Raw genomic sequence first — 15,763 nt, 5'->3', positions numbered from 1 at the left:
CTGAAATACCCTCCCGACTCATCTCTCATGACTATGGGTACCCCTTTCCACTCAATTCCGCACTGCAAACTGGATTGTCTCTCACCCCTACGCCACTGCTGCTTCACAGCCTTTGGGGTATCCCAATTTCCTTGGGACAACCAGCAAGACCTGTGTGCCTACTTGCTTCTCCAGTCCCCCGACCATCCCAACCAGGTAAGACACCTCCCTGCAATATACCCTTTTAGCACTGTACACTTCTAACAGTTGAAATTCATAAGTGCACAGGCTATATCTACACTATCCCTGGCACCTAGTAGTGCCTATCATGTAACAGACAATATCTGCTGAAGTGGCTGCACGTTGCATAGGAAACAATGAAACAGAATAGTACGTCTTAAAATGGAATGATTTCTAAATGGAAACACAATGTTCAGGGCAGTGTGGAGGGTATGCTTTCTTTGGTTTAATTAAAACAACTATCCAGTCAGGATGGCTGCTCTATACTGGATGACTCTGTTATGGATGACAGAAAAGAAACAAGTTGCTTTAAGTAGAAAAAGTAGATTTATTGGGTCTTGAAACCGAAAATGCCCAGGGACAGACAGGGCTTGTTTCAGACCTGGCTGATACTCCTAGGAGCAAGGCTCTCCCTCCCTGCTTCTCCTCGCTGCCTGGGATGACCCCTTTCTCAGACAGCTCTCCTCTGGAGAGGGCAAGATGGCTCCAGACATACATGCTCCCGGGTTCCAATTACATGAGAAACAGAGAACACCTCTTCCTAGGGCAGCTCCAGCAAAATTCTCTACTGCAAATGCTTTATCCCTAGAGTAGGAGTGGCCTGGAGGCTTGGGGGTAGGAGAGGGGATACAGGACAAACATCTGTCCAAAGCACAGAACTGAGAAAGGAGAGGGTGTGGTTCACGTGACAGAAATCTGAGCAGTTACTGAAATTAGAGGAAACAGATGCCAGAAGGCCAAAGCAAATACACATCACCATAAGCTGGAAATGTACTTTTTTCTTAAGAAATAGTTAACAGAGGCTTCCACTGGGACAAAGGAGTGAGGATGGAGTGCGCATATATTTTTCACTTTGTACCATTCTTTACCATTAAAATTGTTTATCCATGTACATGTGCTACTTAAAAAAAAAATCACAATTGGAATTTAAATAATTTTAGTTCTTAAAAATGATACCTTAAAAAAAAAAAAGATACCTGTATATAAGTTCCATAACTCATATTCAGAGTAGCCTTCAACATGTGAACAGCAAAATCAGACATTAACGGTAGCGTATTATATTAGTACCATACAAACCACCACAGATTTAGGCACTTTATCAAACACAAATGTTTAGAAATAAATGAGGTTATCAAGTCCTCAGCTGCACACTGCTGAGTCCCTATTTACATACTTTAAAATTGTCACGTTAATTGGAATATGAACCCTCAACACCAGCATTCCTCTTTTCTAATTGAGAACCAACTTCTGAACTTTGCAGACCATATAAAAACTGCCAAATGTCAAGCGTTTGCTTTAACCGATGAGAGGAATCCAAGTCAAAGAAATCTGAGGTTAATATTAAGGGTTTCCCAAGTTACATTATTTTCTTTTCTCTACATTTTCTGCATCGATTTTAGATCTATGCCTCCTGATTGCATATTTAGGCTTTAGAGCTCTCTGCAGTGCTCCGAGAGCATGTTCTAGTTTCACATCTAGACATGCTCTGTACATAATATAGTAATGAAAATGATGTCTTACTCCATTAAGTTAAGAGTTTTAAAAGCTTGTCTGATTAGACTGGTATCCTTTTGGGGAAAAAAACCAGAGCAGGTACAATGAAGAGGGGGCTGGTATCTGTCCTGTTCAGGACAGAAAGTCCACAGTAATATCAATGACTCACCAAATTTAAATGGGAAAAAGCAACACAGTCAAGTCTCCATTTAAGGTGGTTTTATAGTAAACATTAATTTGTCAGTGTTCAATATTAATTAGAAAACCTCTGTCGTCTGTCTTGAAGCCTTTCAAATACTAATTCTTATTTTAACCACAAACTGGTGATGTGGCACACCCTTTCTAGAAGAAACTAGAATTTCGTCCAGTGTGCGGTTTCCCATGCCTGTCCCCACCCCATGAGCCCTCGCAGGGCTCCCTGTGTCCCATCTGCTCCTTTGCCGGGCACCACAGCTGCCCCATCATAGGTCTTCTCTTTTATTCCCAGCTCGGTTATTTTCCTTTGACGCCTGAGATTTCTGATCTTTCTCCTTCTTCTTTTTGCTCTTCTCTTGCTTTGTTTTATTTTTCTCTTTGCTTCCTCCTCCTTTGCCAGGGTATACCTGTCCCTCCAGAGTTACTTCAGCACACCTGTCTTGACTGACCAAAAAGTCTTTGATCTCCCAGGCATAGCTCCCATCACGAAGCATGAAGATAGCCCGGTCTGATCCCACAATAAACCTTGGGAGAGAGATGCAATCACAGAATTAGTGCATATTAAGATGCTAATAGGTTAGAGTGATTTTGTAACACTTAAAAAAGAAAAGCAATTTAATTTTACATGATAACAGAACAAAAAATTCTATTTTCCAAGGCCTACTGGCTACTGACACCTAATATTTGAAAATACTAGCTCATTGAACTATTTAACACTTTAAGATCAAAACTGAAAGAGACCCTGGATGTCTCTTTGTGGTACAAGTGGATGCTCATGTTAAGAGAGAACATTAGAAAGAGCTCCCTAAGATGCTGCAGAGGTGACTTGGGGTGCTGCAGTAGTGGCATGGCGGAGGCTTTTACTTCATCTGCTTTATATTCTGAGGTGCTAGTTAAGGTTTCATGGGACAAAAGGGTTCTGCTGATAAGGTCTGAAAACCACTGGTGTAGATCGGATCCTGGTAAGAGACCCATGAAGGGCCTGAGAGCACATTCAGCCACTGGGCAGACATCCTGACTCCTGAGGTTAACAGCCAACAGCCAGGAACATCCACACTCAACAGGCCTCAAGAAGCCTTGGTGGACCCTGAGTGTGACCAGAGGGCACAACTCTTCTGCTCCTGGGGGGCTATGTCCGCACCCCCACCCTTCAGTTTATAACACTCCCACCATTCCACAGGGATCAGTGGTACCTCCGAACCAGTCACTCACAAAACATCTACTTGTTCTCTTTAGGTGTCTATTAAGCTAACAGAAGCGTTCTGTCATCAGACACTCTAAGTACTCCTTTCATTTCTTTTTTTTTTTTTAGTTTGATACTTCCTAAACTAAAATATCTGAAAACACTAAATTTCAGAACTACTGTTGAGGGGAAATCAAGGAGAGTCCTTAAAATTACCTCCTCAGGTCCATCCTGAGCTGTGAAAACTGGGCCCCTTCACATTACATTAGTTACGTGTTAACAGTCTGGTACAAAGCTTGATGTTGCACACATAAAAAGCAATCTCCATTGAGCAGAAACTTCTAAAGGTAGAAAACTGTCAAACTGTAACTAATTTGCCCTCTCCCGGAGCTAAGCTATACATTACAACTTTGTACTCAGATGAAATAAAAGCTAAAGATACAAAGATAAAGAAAACTTCAGGATCAAATGAGATGTTATTAAAAAACAAACAAACAAACAAACTTACTGGCTTTAACCAATCAGAAATGCTCTCCTTGAAAGACAAAGTAACTGATTAACTAATTAATGAATTTAAAAGAAGAAATTCTACATAGGAAAGGTCTGGGACCCTTGATAAGTACTGCCAGAAAGGCCGCCCTGCTAGAGCCTCAGAAAATGTCCCAGCACAGCCTACAATTGTCACAGCAAAGCTGTGGGTGCTTTACCTCTGGACGTCGTAGTTGGCATTGAAAAGACTGCCCTGCCAGAGGCTAGTGATTTCCTCCGTCTCCTTCTCTGTGGGGCTTCCTGATACAGTAACAAACATCATGAGAGTCTTCCCTTTCTTTGTCATTTTCAATATGCTTTCAGGCTTGCCTGGATCTATCTTTGAGAAGTCAATCGGTGCTGAGGGTCTTTTGTGCTCTGGGAGATCTCCTTCTTCTATGTCATCATCTTTCTATTGGGATGGGGGAAAAAGCAATTAAACCATTGGTCAGAAACTCCCTTTTCAACTGGGATAGGCAAAAATGTCTGCATGTTATGTCAGATGCAGAGACAGACCTAAGTTATAACAGGAAAAAGGTAACCCAGGGGTTTTCTCCTCTACTTGACTATCAAGCACACTTGCTATACCCTTCAGCTCAGAACACCCACACCACTAGAGAACAGTCTGGGCTGGCCCACTGGATGATGAGGGGTCAGGAGAGCAGAGACAAGCCACCTCCCCTAAGTCATCTTAACCAGGCAGCCCCAGCCAACCTGGCAGTGACTGCAGACTAGTAACTGAGTTTAGCTGAGCCAACCAAATTAATCAAGCCCAAACTGCCAACTCAAAGAATTGTGAGCTAAATAAATGGCTGTTGTTTTAAGCCACTAAGTTTTGGGGTAAGTTGTTATCTAGTAACCAGTCGATTCAGCCCACCCACCAGAACGCTCTGACAAAGAGGGCCACCTGAATCTAGCTTACTCTAGTTTAGGAGCCTTTCTCCTATCTGTTATTTCTTCTGATGTAAGCACCTAGATGGACCAACAGACGTGAATAAAGGAGAATGTATACAAAAAGGATTTTTCTGTCAAGTTAATACGTAACTCAAGGTAGGCAATTTTCATATTAAAAAAATTTTCCCCCAAATTCTCAAGATAGTGGCAAAATGGACTGCACAATTTAAATGCAAAACTAAAATGAACCATGTGATATCATTTCATACCCACTAAGATGGCCATCATCAAAAAGAGAAATAAAAACTGTTGTCAAGGATATAAAGAAATTGGAACCATAATACACTGCTAGTGGGACTGTAAAACAGTGCAGCCACTTTATAAAAGCCTGGCAGTTCCTCATAAGGTTAACATAGTTACTATGTGACCCAGCAACTCCAGTCCTAGGTATATACCCAAGAAAAATGAAAACATACACCCATACAAAAATTGTACATGAATGTTCATAGCAGCCTTATTCATAATAGCCAAAAAGTAAAATTAATTCAAATGTCCATCAACTGATGAATGGATAAATAAAAGGTGGTATAATACAATGGAATATTATTCAGCAATAAAAAGGGCTGATACATGCTACTACATGCATGAACCTTAAGATCATGCTAAGTGAATGAAGGCAGTCACAAAAGCATACTGTATGACTCCATTTATATGAAATGTCCAGAAGAGACAGATCTATAGATGCAGAAAGATTAGTGGTTGCCTAGGGCTGGGGTTTGGAGGGAAACCTGGGTGGGGTAGGGGGACTGGGGAGATGGACTGCTAAGAGGTATGGAGTATGGGGTTTCTGTATGGGGTGATGAAAATGTTCTAAAATTCAATGTGGTGATAGATGCACAAATCTCAGAATATATGAAAAACCCTTGAACTTCAAAAAAAACCACCCTTAAATGAAACAAAAAGCTCCCATGTCACTTTAGGATAGTCCTCTTGATCACTGAAAGGCCAGGGCTTAAGACCAACCATAACGCACTGTATTAAACTTGCTGTGTGACCTTGGATAAGCTCCCTTACTCCTTGAAGACCTGTTTCCTTCATCTATAAAACAAAAAGCAGAACCAGGTGGTCTTCAGGGCTCCAGCAGTGTGACCATACATAATATATCAACTTCCTCCTCAACCCCACCGTCCTCTCTGTGGACCCATTTCTTCCTCATTTCTCTCTGAAGGAGCTGTTGACAGTGACCTGTAGACAGGGGCTTTGGTGTCAGATGGATCTGGTTCAGCTCCCAGCTTCACCACAGGAATTATGTGGTCTTGAGCAAGTTACATAAACCATCTGAAAATGACTTTCCTCACCTATAATGGGGACATGGTAGTAAGGGTACCTCCCTACCAGGGTTGTTTGGGGAATTTAATGATCAAAGAGAGTACAGGGTGGTTATTACTACTCCCTGGTCACTCTTTTGCCCCCTGGAATCTGGCCTACAATCACCCAATGGAAATCACTCTGAAAGTCAGAAAGGCGCCCCTGGCTGCCAAATCTACTGGCTACTTCGCAATCTTCACTCTATCCTATTTCTCCATAATATCTGTTATGGTCTCCTTAAAGCACTCCTTCCAAGAATTCTGGTGGGTTCAATACTAAAGGTCACTGAAACTCAGGAGGTCACAAGTAGCATTTCTTTTGCAATGAAAATATAACTAAATAAGCATGCAGTACCAGTAAGTAAGGACTGTTTGAAGAAACTTTAATTTCCCTTTCATATATGTCTTTGCATGTGTTTCCACTGCAGCAAAATACATTTGAAAAACAGTACCCCAGATGTCACTGTCCACTTCTGCTCTCAGTCCAATTCTGTCCCTGGGTAATCTTATCTATTCTCATCACTTTCTTTATGCAGAAAGCAATCAAATCCTTATCTCTCGGCAGGACCAGGAGCAGGGGGAGGTCAACTGAGGCACTCCCCTGACTCTAGCCCAGCCCTGCCTCCAGGCCAGTCTTGAGTTTTCAGCTCTCTTGACCACATTTCCACTGTTGTCTGTCAAATTCCATAACTGCCAAGCTCAAATCCCCTTTTCTGCAAATCTTTCTTCCCCACACCCCTATGGTCCTTGATAATAACACTGGCTACCATCTACTGAGTACCCACTATTTTCTAGGCACTTTACAATTATATATGAGGATATATAACATGTGATGATAAGGCTCAAAAAGGACAAATAATTTACTCAAAGTCATGTGCTAGAAGGAGTGACACTGAAGGGTAAACCCACATTTCTAACTCCAAATCCCCCCAACCTGCCCTTTCCCATTACATCTGGTTACATAATGTAAAATTTAAAAGTACCTCCCTTATAGAGATGGTGAGAGGATTAAATGAGATAATATGCTTAGAATAGTCCTGTCATCTAAGGAACAGTCAATAAATATTATCTAATAAGTTGTCTTTCTCCTTACTAAATCATCCTGAACTTCACTAATTAATGTCCCTGAAGTTCAGCCCTACTCTCCTATTTGAAAACCTTCAAGTTATTCCAGGGCATAGTCTGACGCCTTTTAGAAGTTATAGCAATGAAAACTATGCAATCATCTGGGGAAATGCCTTATATATGTCAGCTGAAATAATGAAGTGCCATGTATGTTATGATTTCAGCTATAAAAAGTATGTCTGCACATTGAAAGGCACTTAAAAGAGTGAACACATGTTTTGGGAGGAGTTACAGATGATTAAACCTAAGTATTCCAGTACTGTAATTTTTGGGTAATTAAAGTTTATATCAAACTCATCAAGGACTGCCTATTTGTTCCTAAATGAAGTTCAAATCCCATAGCATTCAAGGCCTCATGTGTCCTGGCTCCAACCAACCTTTCCATCCTTATCTCTCACTGCTTTGCTTCAGATACAGTCTGTTTCAGCCAATCTAAATAATTAATATTATCATAGTTAATGATTATTCACCAGCACTATTCTGAGTTTTTCCCATGTATTCTCAGTTAACCCTCATAACAACTCTAATGAAGTGGGTACTACTAACAACTCTATTTTGCAGCTGAGGAAATGAAGGCATAGAGAGGTTGTTACCAGTCCAAATTCACAAGCTTCAGTGGTTTGAACCCAGCAGTCCAAATCTCCAGCCTGGGCTGTTATGCCCAGTTCCCATGTCCCATCCTCAGCACATGCTGCTCCATTAGGAATGCCCTTCTCCCACATTTCTCCTGGCCTTCTAAAACACCATTTCCTCCAAGAAGTCCTTTCTCAGGATTCCCACAGCCCTTCCTTTCTTTTTTAGAGCACTCGGCAATTTCTACTTTGTTTTATGGCTCTTCCTATTGTTATCTACTGTTCCTGTTGGTTGAATCCCTTGTTCTTCTCTGCAGCACCCTCACTCCTCTAGCTCAACATCTGAGTATTTCCAGGGCAGGATTCCTCCGAAGTTTTACACTTTGGCAGATCAAAAGGCTTCATTTGCTAGGCTCCAAAAAGAGATTGAGTGACGGTGAATGGGGAAGGAACTGCTGCACAAAGTTCCCTCTTCATTACTGCTCTGCATATGCTTAAATCTACCCTAATCTTTCTTCATCACCTGCAGAAAAAGATGAAAACACAGTTCGGCTTTCTTTTAATCAATTGCATAGATTGGCATTTTAAACTCATGTCTGAAAGCTTCCACCAAACACACACAAACCCTTATGAATACTGTTACACTAGGCATTGCCAGAAAAGCAACCTTCTGTTATATAAAAGAGAAACAGAGAACCACAAAATAACAAAACTTCAGGGTTGGAAGGAACCTTAGTAATCATCCTGTCAAAACTACGGATAAGAAAACTTGCAGATAAGGGAAACTGAGGCCCAGAAAAGAGACACGACCTGCCCAAGGCTACACAATGAGTAGAACCCAAACTTTGGACTTCCACTCCATCACATGTGCAAATCAACCAGAACAGTACAGTTATTTTTGGAAGGGAGAATGGCAGCAGAATGATTTTGGCCAGTGAATTTATCTTATAAGCCTATTATCCACTTCCTCTTCACCTCCAGTGGATCCAAGTAACAAACCAAAAACTTACCCACAAAAACAAAGTTTTGCTTCTTTAAACCAAAAACCAGAATTCCAGACAGAGCCACTCGCCTCTGCTTTTTCCCTTCCAAAAGAAAATCCACCCACAAAATTACAAAACTCCGAGCCAGGAAATATATCAGAAGAAGTCTGAAATCCTAACTTCCGATGGGAGAACTATCAAAGCTGGGATGCTTCTTGAGAGATAATCATTATCATATCCCACTCATTCACTCACTCATCCCGAACAAAAGGGGAATGTAAGAAACCTGGGCCGTTATTCAGTAGAGTGGAAAATGTCTCTCCCCATTTGCAGGGCTCAATGAGCACGGGGGCCAGAGCAGAGGCGACCAAAGTACTGAATGGTACTGAGTACTGAGGCAGAACAGTGAGAAGCTAACCCGTGAAAGGCGTGACCCAAGAAAAGGTAGCAGAAAGAGATCACTGGGATCAGACGCCTGGCGCGGGGGGTCAGCAGGGCGTGAGGGAGTACCAGGAGGCACGGCAGGTCAGTGGTGGCTTGGGTGGGTAAGGGCTCATGGCATAAACAGAGGGGATGTTAGGGTATCAGAAAATAGCGAGACAGAAGTCAGAAGGGACCCAAGGAGGGGGTAGAAGGCCAGTGGGAGAGGAACCCGAGACAGAGAACAGCCGGGAAGGCTTGCGCGCGCCGCGGACCTCCCACTGTTCCAAGAGTCTCGCCATGTCCGCATCATTGTAATCGCGAATATCCTTTTTCTTCTTCCGGGGGGGTGGAGTAGCCTCGCCGGGCGTCCCAGCCGGGCCTTCAGCCGCGTCGGCTGGAGGCGGCAGCAGCAGCAGCGGCAGCAGCAGGTCAGAAGCACAAAGCAAGACCAAGGCCGTGAGCGCCCAACTGGAAGCCGCCATTTTCGCCGCGCAGGGCCGCGCCACCGCGGAAACTAGACCTGCGCTGGCCGCCTGGGCCCCGCCCCCGCCCGCTCCGGCCCAGTTTCCTGGGCCCGCCCCCTGCCGTAGCCTGCTCGGGACCCCGCCCCTAACGTGCCTCCAGCCCCGCCTCCGTGGGCTGAGGCCCCCTTGGCCCCGCCCCATGTCTGCGCCAGCCTACCGGGCCCCGCCCCGTCCTATTTCCTCCAGCCCCACCTCAAGGAGCCACGCCCCTCCGCCATCTTGGCTCCGCCCCGATCCGGGGTTTCCTCCCCTTGGTTCGACTGAGGCTTTCCACCCAGTATCAGTGGGACTGTGAGTGCTTTTTCGTTTTCTGTCAGGGCCTACCTTATTCTTTCTAACGCGTAGGTCAGGTCCCAGAGTTCCCCTCAAGGCCTCCAGGAATCGTCCAACAGCGCTCCTGGAGGCCTTTTCCTCGCTTGTGAAAAGAACTGGAGCTGGAAGTTCTGGGAGCCCGCGCACCTCTAAGAAAGCCTATTTCAGAGCTTCAGACGTTTCCCCTCAGTCTCCTGCAATTTCCTCGGAGAACAGCCAGTTAAAAAGAAATTAGAGATAGAGCAGCTTTTTCAGAAGGTCATAAATAGATTGGGCCCATTGCTTTCCCGCTCAGTGGAGAGAATTCTATTTAATCAGCTTTCAATATTGCTGCCATCTCCTGAACTTGAAAAAGCTTGGGAAAAAAAAATCATTTTCATTTTAAAAATAGCTTGTCTACCTTTTCTTCTGATTTTTAAGCTAATACTGTAGGCTCTGGCTAGACTAGTCATTTTCAAGGCTGAATCACTTTTTTTTCCTTAAAAAAATTCTGGGGTCCCACTAATTTTAAGTGGCTAATCTGCTGCTCTTTAAAGTTTGTAATTACGTAAGCGTGATGGTTGGTTTCATGTGTCAGTTTGGCTAGGTTATGGTGTCCAGTCGTTTGGTCAAGCCTGCTTATTGGTATAAGGGTATTTCGAGATGGGATTTGCATCTCTAATCAGTCGATTGCTTCTACCATCAACAAAGGAGATTGCCCTCAGCAATGTGGTGAGTGTCCTCACCCAGTCAGATGAAGGTCTTAAGGGTCAGAACTGAGGATTTCAGAAGTCAGAAGAGGAATTCACACTCAGCTTTGGTATTGGTTCTTGCCATAATATCCAGCCAGCTAGCTTCCCCTGAAGAATTTGGACTAAGAACTTCAGCATCACCGTTATCCAAGTTTCCAGCTGCAGCCAGCCCCCATGGTGGCATTAGCCAATTCCTTATAATAAATCTCTTTATATATATAAATACATCCTTCTGGTTCTGTTTCTTTGGAGAACCCTGACTAATACAATAAGAAAAACAGGAAGCATTCCTTATAGTTGTAAAATATTCAAACATTATACAAAGTTCAAATCCACACCCCTCAGTTCTACTCCTTGCTAACCAGTTAATTTGTCAAAATATTCCATATATTTTCCTGTTTACAAACATCAAAGTATCTCTAGAAACAATTTTATTTTTATGTGTGATTATCACAGCAAACTGTACAAATTGTTAAGCATATTAGGCCCCTTAAGTGTTTTCTGTTTAATGTGACATGAAGAACTTTTATTCTTTAATACTGCTGGATAGTATTCTTTTGTGTGAGTACACCAATAGCTTATTTTACTATATCCATATAGATGGGCATTTAAGTTATTACCAATTTTTCTATTACAGAAAAATAGCTGCAATAAACCTGTTTATTCATGCCTTGTTTGGAAAGCATTAATAGGCTGCATATAACAGGAAACCAAACCCAAAAAAGTTGCTTAAACAAGGTCAAAAGTTGGTTTTGTTGTTGTTTGACTTTTCTTTCACAGAAGCAGTTGGAAGCTAAGCATCTAGGACTGGCATGGTGGATCTCGGTTATCTGGCATGCAGCCTCCATCTCATCCTGCTCCAGCATCCTGGCCTGCAACTTCAATCCTCAGTCATCACAAGTTCTGAGACAGCTACTGGAGCTCCAGCCTTCAAGTTCACATTCAAGCAGAGGAAGGAGTAAGGAAGGCAGACCAAATGGAGCATACCTTTCAGTGGAGTTGGTTTTTCTTTGTGTGTGTGTGAGGTGGGGGCGGGAGAGTGGGGGACATAGGGAGGCCTTCTGTTTCCCCCCAACATCTCAGCTCTTTAGTTTTTTTTAACATCTCTTCCCACTGAGAACCAAGACTGAAGAAGTAGATGCAGACCTGAAGAGAAGGCAGTAACTGGGCCACGGCCCTCAGGTTCTAGACCCATGGACTCTGGAGACAGTTTCCTTTAAGCAGCCTTTTTGGACATTCTACACACTTTTGTTTACATCTCATTGGCTGGAACATAGCCCTCAAAGGGGGCCTGGAAATCATCTTCTAGCTGCATGCATTGTCACCTTAAAGAAAATTGGGATTCTATTATGAAGGAAAAAGAGGAAAGTGGATGGGTGAGTAGGCAACTAACAATGTTTTTCCTCACTTTTGCTCTTAGGACCATTGCAGTGTCCATTCTCTCCCACTGTAATGGTGGTTGATATTCTATATATTCATGCATGCACCTGCATGTATACATGCTGTGACAGTTCTGCTGACATTGAGCAGAAACAACTCCTAAGAAAAAGAGGGGTTTTTCTTTACTGAAATCATAGGGGAAATGTCATAAGCTTTCTCCCTAGGGCACATTGCCCCACCCAGTGGCTTGGAGCCCTGTCCTGGTGCAGTCATGCTAAAAAACACGCACAGCTGTGGCTGATCATGTGCTCTGTTGGGAGGGGTCACTCTGGAAATTCATTTTGCCAGCTGCCAAATTAAGGTGCAAAAGCCCTGGAATTTTGGCCCACAGCACCTAGTGGTAGGGAATAAAAGTCATTTGGTGTTTTACAGAAACTGTTGGGATTGTGTAAAAAATAATCCAGGGCTACTGACTTTCATCCAAAGAGAAAATCGATTCAGTCTAGAATCAACAGATGTAAAAACAGCTGGATTGATTGCTTTTTCAACACTTATTTTGGTGTTTAGAACTTGATTCAGTTCAACTGTGAGAGAATTTATTTTCTAATAGTCTACTATCATCCAAAAACCAGGTAAGGCACTATCTGGGGATGCAAAGATAACCATGACAAGGTCCCTGCTCTCCAGTACTTTAGGGACCAGCAGAGGAGATAAATAATACACAGTAAGAATAATGCAGATTACAGCAGGTCAGGGCCTGAAAGGTTTAATTCATGATGAGAATATCCCTAATTTAAATACAAGGAAACCCTGGCTCTGAAATGACATAATTTGTTCAAGGTCACATAGCCACTGAAGTGGCAGCAAAGTGTGTTGGATGATAAGATGTGTCTTTCTTCCTCCACAGCATGGTCTGGCTTAATCAGGGAGGCACTTAGGATAGTTAAAGTGGAAGCTTTGCAGGAGACATTGAAAAGGAGAGAGACTGGAGGCAGGAGTGCTCTGGGAGGAGGACGTAAGAGTCTGAATGGGTCTGAAGCAGTGCAGTAGGGCTGGAGAGGGGAGGACAGAAGTGAAGATCATGTGGTCACAGCATAAATGAAGCCACCATCCTCTCCTGGCTCTCCTTGGGGTGGTTCAGTGCCTGCGGGTGGTAAAACTGAATCTCATATCTAACTAGTACTCTGACCTGGGCTCATCCCAGCTTGGTCACTCCACAACGGAAGGGGGAAACTTCATCCAGAGGGTGAAGCAAGAGTTATCAGCAAATATTTGGAATCAGGCAAGGATGATATTCAGTATATTGAAAAGCTGGAATGGCACAGACACCAGCTAGTCAGAACTGAGGCGGGGTAGAACAGGGTTCTGGAGGCCCTGTTATGCTTAGCTTTAACACTTTGAACACTGGATCATGGGGAGGGAGGGATGGGAGGGGTCTCAGGGTGGGTGGGGGGGCTGAGTTTGAGACGGGGGAAGCATTGACTATTTACCATTCTTCATTTTGCTGCTTTTTAATCCAACACTATGAGTACTGGATTACCACACACCTCCTGGGTTTTTTATATGTCCCTAAATTTATTCATTGGGAGCAATTAACTGCTGTCTTTCATTGGCAATTCCAAATTTCTGGGAGGGAATGTGACTGGCTCAGCTTGCAGTTGTTTTCCGTTCCTGGTCACCACCATTACTTGGGAACAGGAGGGCTTATAACTATGAACATACATGAATATGAGGAGACTCATATAATTAAACATACAGTTAAAATTTGTGTTTATTAAATGCCACACACAATAAAATTTAAAGGGAAAAAAAGTAAATTGGGAGGAAGATTGCATGTGGCATATACAAAAGTATTTTACAAATCAATAAGAAAAAGATGACCACCCCCTTTGAAAAATGGGAAAGGATATGAAGACATAATTCCCAAATGGATAAATGTAAATGGTCAATTCATATATGGAAAAAAGTGCATAACCTCATTAGGTATCCAGGAAATATAAATTCAAAAAAAGACATAATTTTTTACCTATCAGTTGGACCAGGATAAAAATAAAGAATACGTGGTTTGGCAAGGCTAAGAAAAAAGCATTTTCATTCACTTCTGGGGTAGAATTTTTCTGGAGGAAAATTAGGTTAAAATCCTCAAAAATTGTGCATAATCTTTGATTAGCAACTCCACTTCCAAAAAGTGATCCTGAAGAATAGACAGTGAAAATAATACAGATAATGTTAGTATTGAGTACCTATTGGATGGCAGATACTCTTCTGAGTGCTTTGCATGTATTTCTTCATTTCCCCACTGTAACAGTCCTACGGTAACACTCTCCAAAATAGTGGAAAATGAGAACCACCCTAAATGTTCAAAAATAGTAGATTGTAAAATCTTCATTTACAGATTTTCAACTATAGTCCACTCATATAATGGAAAAACAATGCAAATCAATAAATATGATATGTCCTAGATGCCTATTTGTTGATATTAAAATATATTAATTTTTATTATTAAATGACAAATGTTTACAAAATGGTATTAAAATTAAATATGTATTTATATTTGTGCATAGGAAAATGGCTGCAAATATGTACATAATGGCTATGTCTAGGCAGTGGGGTTAAAATTATTTAAATCTTTTATCTCTACTTCCTATTTTTTCTCTATACCTAACATATATCAGTTGTATTTTAAAAAGAAGGGCTGCACATAGACATTGTTGGCCACAAAATGTTGATCAATACCTTTATCTCCACACGCTATAAGAAAGTAAGCTCTTTTTGAAATTCTCAGAATAATACACATAGTTAATTCTAAATATCTACAAGACTAAAATTGCCTTGGAAATTTGGGGATGAGCTCTGAATCCTCTAAGAGGAAAAGGTTGGACTTGCAACACAGATGTGTGGCCAGAGGCACCAATTATGCTTAGAGAACTCACAATCTTTGTTTCCAGAGAATCACTTCCTTGGACTCTACCAAACAAGCTGTAAGAGAAATGGGGTGAGCACACGTGTTAAGTCCTACCCTTCAATTTTAGAACTGTGAGCTGTAGATCAGAGCCACACACAGGCTGTGCCCCTGCTGAGGAATACACTTCCCAAAAGGCTATAGAGTTCAGGAATTTCCATGATTTTCTGTCCATTACTTAGTAAAAGTTACAGGCAACTGGATTTTGGTTCAATGAAAGAATCTTTCTTGCAGAGAGACTTAAAAACTGAATTAACTCCTTGGTCTATTAATTCTATAAACATTTACTGATGACCAGCAATGCATTAAGTGTGGGAGAGAGACAGACCATGTCTCTGCCCTGTGCTGGTTTGGATATTTATGTCCCCCAGAAAAGCCATGTTCTTCAATGCAATCTTGTGTGGGCAGAGTTATTAGTCTTTTGATTAGGGTGGGACTCTTCTGATCAGGTTTTATCCATGGAGATGTGACCCATCCAACTGTGGGCGAGACATTTTGATTAGATAATTTCCATGGCGGTGTGACCCCCGCCCATTCAAGGTAGGTCTTAATTAGATCACTGCAGTCCTTTAAGAGGTCTCATGAAGAGAAAGAGCTCAGGAGCTGAGAGAGACATTTTGGAGAGAAGCTAAACTATGTAATCTAAAGGCTGTCCCTGGGAGAAGCTATGCACCGACACAGACCCAGATGCTTGGAGACGCTTGGAGAGGCAGGCAGAAAGACATTTGGAGATGCTAAGCTAAGAGACCAAACCCACAGTTTGCGTTGGAGAAGCTAAGAGAGGACTGCAGACACACAGAGAAAAATGCCCTGGGAGAACAAGTAGGGATGCACAGGAGCCGAGAGGGAGAAGTTAAGAGAGAAAGAAGCC

At 42.4% G+C, this 15,763-nt stretch overlaps 2 protein-coding genes across 4 annotated transcripts in view; one reads left to right on the top strand and one right to left on the bottom strand.

Moving 5' to 3' along the window:
- Positions 1 to 983: 983 nt before the first annotated feature.
- On the bottom strand, positions 984 to 9,519 carry MESD (mesoderm development LRP chaperone). Its single transcript, XM_037833221.1, has 3 exons — positions 9,256 to 9,519; positions 3,799 to 4,031; positions 984 to 2,433 (listed from the first exon to the last, which is right to left on the bottom strand). Exons 1-3 carry the CDS (start codon positions 9,463 to 9,465, stop codon positions 2,175 to 2,177), a joined length of 702 nt encoding a protein of 233 aa, XP_037689149.1. The 5' UTR covers positions 9,466 to 9,519; the 3' UTR covers positions 984 to 2,174.
- A 206-nt stretch (positions 9,520 to 9,725) lies between these two features.
- CFAP161 (cilia and flagella associated protein 161) overlaps positions 9,726 to 15,763 on the top strand; it is a 134,188-nt gene continuing 128,150 nt past the window's right edge. Inside the window, exons 1-3 of one of the 3 annotated variants that reach the window (XM_037833217.1) lie at positions 9,781 to 9,798; positions 10,397 to 10,530; positions 11,331 to 11,926. In XM_037833217.1, the coding sequence (XP_037689145.1) occupies positions 11,864 to 11,926 (63 nt within the window). In that variant the 5' untranslated portion in view covers positions 9,781 to 9,798; positions 10,397 to 10,530; positions 11,331 to 11,863. Of the gene's footprint in view, positions 9,799 to 10,396; positions 10,531 to 11,330; positions 11,927 to 15,763 lie in introns of all 3 variants that reach the window. The other 2 variants (XM_037833216.1, XM_037833218.1) reach the window with 2 other exon arrangements.

Source organism: Choloepus didactylus, chromosome 4 (genome assembly GCF_015220235.1).
Source record: "Choloepus didactylus isolate mChoDid1 chromosome 4, mChoDid1.pri, whole genome shotgun sequence".
In the NCBI taxonomy this organism is placed as follows: Eukaryota; Metazoa; Chordata; class Mammalia; order Pilosa; family Megalonychidae; genus Choloepus; species Choloepus didactylus.
Note: the sequence above shows the minus strand (reverse complement) of the source record. Positions and strands in the feature narration are given on the sequence as shown.